Source organism: Rosa rugosa, chromosome 4, assembly GCF_958449725.1.
Source record: "Rosa rugosa chromosome 4, drRosRugo1.1, whole genome shotgun sequence".
Classification (NCBI taxonomy): domain Eukaryota; kingdom Viridiplantae; phylum Streptophyta; class Magnoliopsida; order Rosales; family Rosaceae; genus Rosa; species Rosa rugosa.
In genome coordinates, this window is record NC_084823.1 from 57083493 (window position 1) to 57094572 (window position 11080).

At 40.2% G+C, this 11080-nt stretch overlaps 1 protein-coding gene across 1 annotated transcript; it reads right to left on the reverse strand.

Moving 5' to 3' along the window:
- Window positions 1-9235: 9235 nt before the first annotated feature.
- LOC133746479 (protein C2-DOMAIN ABA-RELATED 4-like) lies at window positions 9236-11080 on the reverse strand. Its single transcript, XM_062174659.1, has 4 exons — window positions 10931-11080; window positions 10622-10831; window positions 9984-10079; window positions 9236-9880 (listed from the first exon to the last, which is right to left on the reverse strand). Exons 2-4 carry the CDS (start codon window positions 10790-10792, stop codon window positions 9587-9589), a joined length of 561 nt encoding a protein of 186 aa, XP_062030643.1. The 5' UTR covers window positions 10793-10831; window positions 10931-11080; the 3' UTR covers window positions 9236-9586.

The following is an 11080-nucleotide window of genomic DNA, read 5'->3' on the forward strand; positions in this document are numbered from 1 at the left end:
AAAAAAAAAAAAAAAAAAAAACAAACAAACAAACAAACGAAGGAAGAAGAGTACATATTAAGTGATTGCATTCACTTTCATCATTGTTAAATCCCTCAATATTTCTGTTTGCACGTGAAACATGAATAGATTAGATTCAGTATCCCTTCTCCTATTGAATTTCATATAAATGGAGCAAGCATCATGTACATTCCACCACAAGATCATATATTTATATCTGTACTCGGGTATTTCAAAGTAGAGTTTTCAGCAGCTGTCTTTAAAAACAATAAGAGATATTCGGATCCCTAGTGATTTAGTTTAACTGATCACATGATCGATCTAAATGAAATGCTGAATATATAACACCATAATATATACATAACTGGTATCCATTACCTTAAAGCAAAAAGGATATGCAACAGTACTAATTTAAAACACTAGTAATGATAATTAATCATCTGATTAAGTATTTGGGACCCCGCTCCACCCCATGCCACTGAAATTTCAATGGTTTTTGAAGCAAGTTCATTTTGTTGGAAAGATGCATGATAATGCATAGCTAGCCAAACAGTACTGATCGATCATACAAAATGAGCCCAACTTGACCAGTTTCCTTTCCAGGTTTATGAAAAGTGAAAATGGATATCTTATGAACCCTAAACCCTTTCTTTGATCTTTCAAAACGCCACAACGAGACTTTGAATAACCTGACCCACAGAAACTTCTATATCATCCTATAATGTCTTGAACTCTATTGTTCTCTTCCCTAACTGCAAGTACGAGCCACTTTCACTGCTGCATGTGCTTTCTTATGCTTGCTGCTTTACTTAACCAATCAGCATTGTAACAGAGTTCTATTAATCTATACAGAGTGTTCCTGCTCCGGAGTTTCAATATTCCGGAGTTAGTAACCTTCTGATTAGCTCATTGTGTTGAGCATATTTAGATTAATCATTATTTACTGCATGTCCTACAGTTACGAGCTGCTAGCAGCCAATCAAGGCTCATGAATTTCAATAATCCGGATTCCGGAATACTATATAGAACATCCACGATATTTTACATGCATGAGATTCAGAGACATATATGGCAGACATCGATTAGTTTGTCCTATGCAACATGCCATTCACAAAGGACAAGCTAACTGTTTGATTTGATCCAAGAAAAGTATCACTGCATTATTATCCATGCAATTAAGATACAGTGTACTGTTTGATCCATCAGCAATATATATATGACACTGGCCTGTCTATCATTATTAGGCATGCCTTAATGGGTTGATTAATAAGAGACAAACAAGATGAGGCTGCATGCAAATTTGAAGAGACTGGTAGTACTGTTTCTCCTTCTCAAACTCCATGATGAGAAAAAAACAATCGAGAGCCGTACAGAATACTAAGGCAGGTTTTCCACCAAATACCTCACAATTTTTAGGGCAGGTTGGTTCAATCATCATCATAATAACTTCTCTTGTTTATTTTATCTTAATCAACTTGAACCCCTTACATAAGTTCAAGCTTTAGAAAAGAAATTAAAGGAATTAGTAAATTGCAGGCAATACATCAGAGTATCAGACCCGAAAAAGAAAATTGCATGCAATACATGGGCCTTCAAACTCTAGGTTATTTGACCTAGTTATAATAGGGTTTTGAATTAAAGATATTCACAGATATCCGATTAATTGTACGATTATCTTTCCTTGTACAACTCTGATTCTATGCCTTATAATCCTCTATATAAAGAGGTCCCTATTATCAATGAAAGTACGACTCAATTCTCTCCCAATTTCAGTTTTCCTTAAACACGTTATCAGCACGAAGCCCTAACCCTGAAACAAATAGCCAAACCCTGATTCAAGAAGCTAAAACCCTAAATTCGAATACAAAACCTTGAAGTCTTTTGTGCCTCCACCTCACACCTTAAAGAGCTTGATCCCAGGAGTCCAGAACTGGCTGTAGAACAACCAGAACCAGCTGGAAACCTACTGAACCGGCCACCGGAAGCTCCAAATCACCTGGAGCAAATACTCCACCGGTTCACCACCTTCCGGACCTCTTATTGCTACCAAATTTTGCCAGTAGAAGCTTCTCGATCCAACAATTCACGAACCGGAAGAAGAAACCCAAAAACCGGTCTAGAAGTTACTGAATCGGCAGCCAAAACCTCATGAAGAAAAACCGGCAGAAGAAGAAGTAGAAGAAAAAAAAAAAAAAAAAAGGAAGAGGAGGCAGCCTAAGTCGCAGCCCAGGATTCAGCCCAAGCCGCAGCCCAGAAGCCTAGAAGATCAGAAGCCCAGTTGGCAGAAAGAGAAAAAAAAAAAAAAAAAAGTAGCACGGCCCACAGACGACTCGGCCCACTGCCCGCTAGGCCCACCCCGGCGACACGTCAGCTCCAGCTACAGGTCACCTTCGGCGACTTTTCCGGCAGATTTCCGGCGAGATTTTTCCTGCAATTTTCCTTTGCGATTTTCTGGCAACTTTCCGATAACTATTTCGATGTATTTTTTTACTAAAAGTTCCCGTTTTTGAGTTTTTTTTTTCTTCAATTTCTCTTCTTTTTATCGGGGACTTGCAACCTCCCTTCTTCTACCCCCCTTTCTTCTTCATAGGGGAGACCAAAAGCCGAACTGTGGGGGTTCGTGCTCACTCCAAGCTTGCAGCTTGTAGAGTCCTCCAAACTTAGAGTTTGTTGAGATGTTATGATCGACCACAAACACGTCATTTTTTCGATCTAATCCAATATCTCTTGGAATTGATTTCTTGGAAGCGTTTACGCTCAGAAATCCCTAATTTCTTGGAAGGGATTACGCTCGGAAATTCATAATTTCTTGGGAGCGACTACACTCAGAAATTTTATATGTTTTTCGTGGTAGCCTTTTAAGCTCCAAAACTAATCCTAATTTCTTGTTCTCTTTCAGGATGAGTAACTTGAACATACTGGATTTCGCTCAATTGGGAACAACTAGCTCTGGATATCACAAGTGGGTTCGTGATGTCCGCCAGCATCTCAAGGCTGATGGAATCTTGGATACGATTCTCCAGCCTAACCAGGACGTGCTAACTGTTGAGCAAGCTCAACCTTTGGAAGCAAATAGAGTAGCCTTAAAGGCAAATAAGGCGAAAACCATCATCTTAATGACTTGTCATATGGATGATTCGCTTCAGTACGAGTATATGAATGAAGAAGACCCCAGAAGGTTGTGGGTCTCACTAGAAGAAAGATTTGACAACGTCCGTGATTCCCTGCTTCCTGAACTAGAAGTGAGATGACATAGCCTTCGCTTCTGTGATTTCAAGTCAGTTATTGACTACAACTCGGAAGCACTTCGCATTAAATCCTTAATGGAATTCTGTTGAACAGATATCATAGATGCGATGTTGATTGAGAGGATTATCTCTACCTTCCCCATCTCTGTTTTGATGTTTACAAAGAACTATCGAATCTATGTTACTGCAGGACGGATCACAAGGTTTCATGAGCTCATTGAAGCTATGAATGTCGCTGAAAAGCATGACAACATTCTTGTGAAAAACTATAATTCGAGACCCGTGGGAACAGAGCATATTCCGGAGTCCAATTATAGTCACGCTCCTGAGGGAGGGCGCCAAGAGAGAACCCTAAATCTAGGGGCAATTCTGGACGTTCATATCCTCGCTCTAATGAGGAAGGTAACCGCCAAAATAGGCAGACACGGAACTGAAGAGGTCAATGTGGAAAGAGAGAGAGAGGCAACGCCTCTGGCCATGTTGGTGGCGCCACCAACACGAAGAGTCATCCTAATGACGCTTTCAAAGTGCCTCAATCAATGGAGTCTGAGCACAGAGATGAATATTCCCGATGTGAATTATCCGGTCATTGGACACACATTTGTAGTGCTCGTGAAGAAATTGTCACCGCCTACAAAGCATATTGTGAAGTAAGATAAGCTCACTATATGGAACAAGAAGATCAACAAGATGATCTAGAATGAAGGGTTGAAGACTTCAAATCTGGCTGGATCAATAGATCGCCACTTCTGTTTAAGTCTTTATTTTTCCAAGAGATGTAAATGGGCAATTGCCATATACTTTGTAGTAAATGTCATTGGTTTAGTTTTTCTTCACATAGGCTCATCCAAAATGAGTATGATGTCTAGGAAGGTTTTGAGATAAGTGGTACTTAAGCGAGTTTTGCTCCACCGACATCTCTTTACTCACCTGGTCATATTTATTTTGGAGTTACCGAAAGATGTCAAACGACTACCTTTACTTTGCATCAGCAAGCTTCTTGGATTAGATTCTCTCTAGTTAAAGAGACAATGACGTAATCCCGTTTAGCCTATGAATAAAATTTCGAGTTCTTTTCATTATGACTCCATTTTGATTCTGAGCATATTCCTTTGTGACTACGATGGCTGGGCCATCAATATTAGTTCAAGGTCATGGAATAGCCCAAGTTCCTCTTGCCAAATGGCACCTTGATTACTGTCACAGAAACTCTCTACGCTCATAGGGCAAATCGCACCCTATAAATAGCCAACGGATTCCATGCGAAAACGCATGTAGAGAACGTAAATGAGTTCATTTGCAATACCTCTAATGAGTGCGAACAAAGGCGCATCTTAGAGAAGTTTATGTGTCTCTCTAGTGGACTCTATCTCACTATTCGAGATATTAAATCCAATAAAGTCATGAGATAAGATCTCTTAGATTTAGACACATATTGGCTTTATCACGACAGGATAGGTCATCCTGGTCATAATATGATGATCCGTCAACTAAAAACTTCACATGGACATCCATTCATTCGAGTGAAACGAAGCATGAATCAAAAGTTGATTCCTGGACTAAGTATGACAGCCGCTGCTGCCTATGGCAGCGCCGCCGTCCTCCACTAGCCTAGGGCTGACACAATCCCTATCCATAACGCCATAGATGACGTCCATCATGGAGATGACACCCCAGGTGATGCTGCAATCACCAACTTTGCTAAAAATAGCGTTTCAGACGCTTAGGCCCAAGCAAAATCCTGATTGGTTGCTTCTAAGGCCTCTCATTCGTTTTACAAAGCCCGTTCCTTAGGAAAATTCGGACTGAGACCGTCCTATGCAAAACAATGATAAGAAAATACTCATTATGTTCTTACATAGAATCCATGGGGATTCTGTGGACTAATTCAACCAACTTGCGGACCTTTAAAAATTTCATGATGTTGGTTCACACTTAAACACGCTGGTCACGTGGTGTGCCATTGTCCACCTGTAAATGCTGCTTATACTACACTCCTACTCCTAGCACATATCATATGACAACAGGCTCACTCCTCGGATCATCCTATTCAGTCAATTGGACTTGACGATGTTAGAGAGTTTACATCGAAGACTTTCGATGGTTATTGCAATGGGACAGATGTTGGACATTATATTCTCATGTACACACCCAAATGGTCTCGCAGAAACGACTACTATGGTAATCCGGACATTGGTAATGCGCACCAATCTCTTTATATCAGCTTGGGGTGATGCAATATCGCATGTAGCTATGCTAATTTGTCTACGACCTACCGCCACTCAATCTACTTCTACGTTACAGCTAGTGACTGGGTACCAGTATCGTACTTACAAACGAATGGGGCAACTAAGTTGGATTTGAGACTCCAACAATCGTCTGTCACTTAATGCCCATGCATGGCGATCTCCTTACTGCTAGATTTGCGGATTGTCACTTTGGTGAGACAGTCTTCCCGTCGTTAGGGGAGATAAGAACACGGATGTTCAACAGGAACGACATGAATTGTCATGGTCTGTCCCCACTATGTCTCATCTCGATCCCCACTAAAGTAACGATATCACACATATCTGCTGCAAATATGTCTGCAATGATGGACGTCCCTACGAGAGAACCTAACGCCACCCTACATAGAGGTAGGCATGGCACCAACGCCAAAGAGAGTGGCACTCTGGCATTATAGGCCATGGCCCCAGCTAGGATGCGTGGGAGGCCTGTAGGTTCGAATGATACTTTGGCACAAACCAATCTTGGATCATCGACACTCAAAATATAAAGCTCTATGAAAATTACACTAGTGTACATGAGACCTGGGATAGAAACTCCATCATGATTAATGATGTATTCACGCATTTCGTTGCGCATGAGTTTGTTGAGTCCGATGATATCGAACCACGCTCCGTTGATGAATGAATGCCAATGTAGAGAAATTTGGCCTAAATGGCAAGATGCGATCCAAGTTAAGTTGGATTCTCTAACGAAGATGAAGGTTTTTGAGCCAGTGATGCTAACACATCCTGACATAAAACTTGTTGACTAATGGGTCTTCGTTAGAAAGCGTGATGAGAAAAAGAGATAGTAATCTCACCTTATGGCGCAAGGCTTCTCTCAAAACGCCTTGGAATCGACTACGATGAGACATATTCTCTCGTAATGGATGTCATTGCACTCCACTACCCTGTCAGTTTGGTAGTTTCCGAATAACTGAACATGCAGCTTACTAATGTGGTCACTACGTATCTCTATAGGGATCTAGATACGGAATATACATGAAAGTTCATGGTGAACTTCATTTCCCAAGCCAAGTGGCTCTAGACCACGGAGCGCGTTTTACAAAGAGGTTGAAACGCTCATTAAAGTGACTACTTGATTGGGAAGGGATATGCCCACGAGTTTTCATAACAAGTTTCGGATTCTATCGCGGTTCATGTTGGAGATGATCTTCATTAGAAGCCCTTAAAGAGTTAAGGGAACCGCTGAACACTTGAAATCCGAGTTTGAGATGAAGGATTTTGGGAGAACAAGATTATGTTTTGGTTTGAAACTTAAGCATTGTGTTGATAAATGCTTAGGCATTTTGACAAGGTCAAGCCTTCAAGCACCACCATGATCGTCCGTAGTCTTAATCCTTAATCCTGAAAAGGATGCTCTTCATCCAAAGGATGATGACGAAGATGTGCTAGAGGCCGAAGTGCCTTACTTAAGTACAATAGGAGCATTATTGTACTTAGCTCAATGCACAAGACCGGACATCTCATTTGTAGTGAACTTGTTAGCTAGATATAGCTTTGCGCCAACGCGACGCCATTGGATTGGTGTAAAAGATATATCTCGGTACTTGAGATGTACGATTGATATGAGCTTGTTCTATCTCTACAGAGAGACGATAGATTCAGACCCATCACATACCAGGAACGCCGCCAACACTGACCTGCGTCCTTCATCCCAATCCCAAAACGATAAGTGTTTTAGAAGGTTTTGCTCATGTTGGGTATCTCTCTGACCCACACAAAGGTCATTCCAAAACTGGTTAAGTGTTCACCATGGGTAAGACCGCGATATATTGGAGGTCTACAGAATAGATTCTAGTCTCTATATATTCGAACCATGCAGAGATTATTGCTCTTCACGAAGCGATTTGTGAATGTATATGGATTGGATCCATAATTACTCATGTTCGAAGCAATTGTGGTTTGAGGATAATGCTGCTTGCTTTGGTTGCTTTGGACAAATGAAGCAAGGCTACATCCAAAGCGACAACACCAAGCATAATCAGCAACAACAGGCTCTCCTCAAGATCAAAGTGAACTAGGTTCGATCTGATGACAGTGTGGCAGATTTGCTCACTAAGTCATTGCCTAAATTCCACTTTCGAGAAACATGTCGTTGGTAGCATCATTTGCGGAGTTATCTGAACTCCCATTACCGTAGTCATCAGGGGGAGATGCAAACATCAGACATCAGGGGGAGATGTCTACATGTATGGTCACGAAACGTGGAGGGTGTGTTGTGCTCTTTTTCCCTTTCGACTGAGGTTATTTTTATCCCACAGGGTTTTTGTTACTCGGCAAGGTTTTTAATGAGGCAACGAGAGAAGCACCACGTTTGGGCGACACAAGGGGGAGTGTTCAAGTAAATCCAGAATATGTTTCTGGCTCAAACTTTAAGTTACTTGATCTAGTTGTAATAAGGTTTTGAATTAAAGATATTCTCGGAGATATTTATAGATATCCGATTAATTGTACGATTATCTTTCCTTGTACAACTCTGATTCTATGCCTTGTAATTCTCTATATAAAGAGGCCCTTATTATCAATGAAAGTACGACTCAATTTTCTCCCAATTACAGTTTTCCTTAAACAGGTGGAATATTAGATATATGGGCCTTCTCGCCCTTATTGCTAATATGCTAGTACCAGACCAGGCCCCAACCGATGAGCATATAATTTAGTCCCTTTCGAATGAATAATGGGTTGGAAGTTGGAACATTTTTCTATGGAAACGGGCCCAATGTCAAGCAGCGTTTGTGTCGCAGAAGAAGTATCGTTTTTGGTTTGGTGTGTGTGATGCATGTCAATTTGTTTAACATAGCATACTATTCTTGTGTGGAAATATGTTAAAAACTTAAAATTATGTCTAAATTTTTATATGGGTAAAGGGAGAAAAATTATAGTCCTACAAAGACGAACCTCAGTTGTTTGATACTTGGAAGCCATGATTTGCTTGCTTGGAGGGAAGGAAAAACATGAACTTTGTCGACGATCTATTCATGCATGGACAGGTGATTCCCATAATTCAATTTTTTGAATTTCAGAATATGAAGAATAAGTTTACTTTCAAAATCTTGGCTATGATACTAGTCACATTTGATGTGAATGGGTGTTTCGGCTTGTTATCAGTTCTACTTTGAGGAACATTACCTAGCTAGGTGAGGTTGTTGTCTTGTTGAGTTCATCTTTTGTAATCTGAATGTTTCCATATGTAAGTTCGATACTCACATGTTTAGCATAAGAAACAAGAAGATTGAGACTGGTATAAATATGGCTGAGACTAGTAATGTTGGCTGGGGTTTGAGAAACAGAGCTGGGGTTTGGTGCTGGCTTTAAATATGGCTGAGACTAGTATCACTTTATTGATTAGGTATTTAAAGAAAAGAGATGATTTACTAGGATGATTTTTCATGAACTCCAACACTCTCTCGGCTTCAGATTAACTTCTTGCAACTTCTCTTTCATGGAACTTCGATAATAATCATAATATTCCCTTACCTAGTCATTGTCTTTTTTCTCATGTGATTTGTGCAGCATAGAAGGTACACACACTGATTTTATTGCAAATATAATAGATGAATTCGATTTTTATACCTTCTTGTTTATCGATTTTTGGAAACAATTAATGAACAGAACTGTTAAAAACATATCATAAACATATGCAACAGAGGAAAGCTCTTAAATTCCATCACCCATCGTATATGGTAGCATTTGCAATTGTATAAAGAAGGCTTATTATAATGCACTTTTATATAGTCTGCCCTGAAAATGAGCTAGAAGCTTGAGATGTACCCAACAACATATGAAAAGGGGTACATGCAACTTGCTCAGTTTTTATGATAACAAGAGCCCCAAATTGTTCAACCTATTTAATGAGCTACAAGCTTAAAACCAACCAGTAGTCGAATAAAAGTACATACATTGTTGGTTCTGTTATACATATATATGAACAAACCAACCCATCCATGAACGAAAACCAGTCCATGTTGATTTCAGTTTCAGGTGGTAGAAGGTTGCAAGCAGCCAATATAATATATAAGACAGAAAACATACATACAGAGAGGCCATTCATGATAAGCCCTTGGAACCAGGAAGATCGATCCATTGCAACTGGATTTCAACTTCACCGCATTCCACATTTCTCAGTCTGAGGCAGAGATCTTGGACGACCTTACCTTCGCTCCAGCGGATGCTGCTCTCTTCAGATAGGCAGTTTTGCCTGCAGGGTTGTACTCTTGTGATAATCGTTCCGCTTGGGATTCCTTCATAGTCCATCTTCAATGCCTCAATATAAGGTACTATGCCGAACTCTGCATCTCCCATTTTGTCGTCCTTGCTGAATGTATCATGATCATACACAGTCTACACACCACGAAGAAACAAATTCACCATCAACAAATTATTAACATTCTCTTTTAAGAACAAATACTTGGACTATATGTTGGGCAATAGAAGAAGCATTTACCAGCTTGACTGGAATAGAAGGGTCCGTAACAGAAAGAGTAAGATCTTCATTCCACTCCGGATTAACATCCTTTTTAATCACACGAGTCTTCAGTTTCTGCATATTATACCCATAGTGGTCAAACTAAATCATACGGCAACAAAAGTATAAAGGAAAAAGAAACCATTTCTCAAGCTGCAAAGGCACAAGCGATGATTATACAATAAGTAAGGCTTTATCAAGCTGTTTAAGAACTAATCTAACACTAAAACTACAACCTTTTTCCTTATTTCCAAAACAAGAGTCAAACTTGGTTAGGATCTCAATCAGGAACAAAGGGTTGCAACAATTTGTGATGGTATGACCGCCTGAATCAAATTGAAGCTATTCTAAGCACCGATCTCCCTAACACAAATAGCTAAAACCAAGAAATCTCCTAGATCGAGTCGAAAAAGTCGTAATCTACCTAAAAACATTCTTACATCTTCCAAAGAAACAGACTTTTGTGCTGTATAACAACAAAAGAGCGCAAATTATTGACATTCTCAACTATATATACACCATGCAAGAACAACAGAGAGAGAGAGAGCACAACAACAAGAACCAAGAACAGAGGTGGAAACTTGATGGTGGGAAAAGATGGAAGAAGTGGTGGGTACCTGTTTACCCATCTTGATGACGATGTAGGGATCGCTGCTACGGACGTCGCGGACGGCGAGGTTAACGCCGCGCTTGACGCGGATGCGGAGAAGACCGAGCAAATTCTCCATGAGAGACGCTGCCGACTTTGACCCTCCTTGGTGCTTACCACCACCAGGTGAGTCTGCCATTTTCCTTTGATCTCCCTCTCCCCTCCTTTATACACACCTCTACCACAATTAATTTCACCAAATCAGTACAATCAAAAATTACCTAACCCCACAATGACCTGGTAAATTAATCCAATCAATAAAGAAGAAGATTCATACAATAAACTTTATGAGATAGGAATCTGACTGGGCCCACCGAAGATAGTACTAGGAATTAGGAAACACCTTGATTTGATTTTCCTCCCTCTTGTTTTTTTGTGTTTGGTATTTTCCAGGGGGAGGGAATTAAGGGACTGAATTTTTTTTATT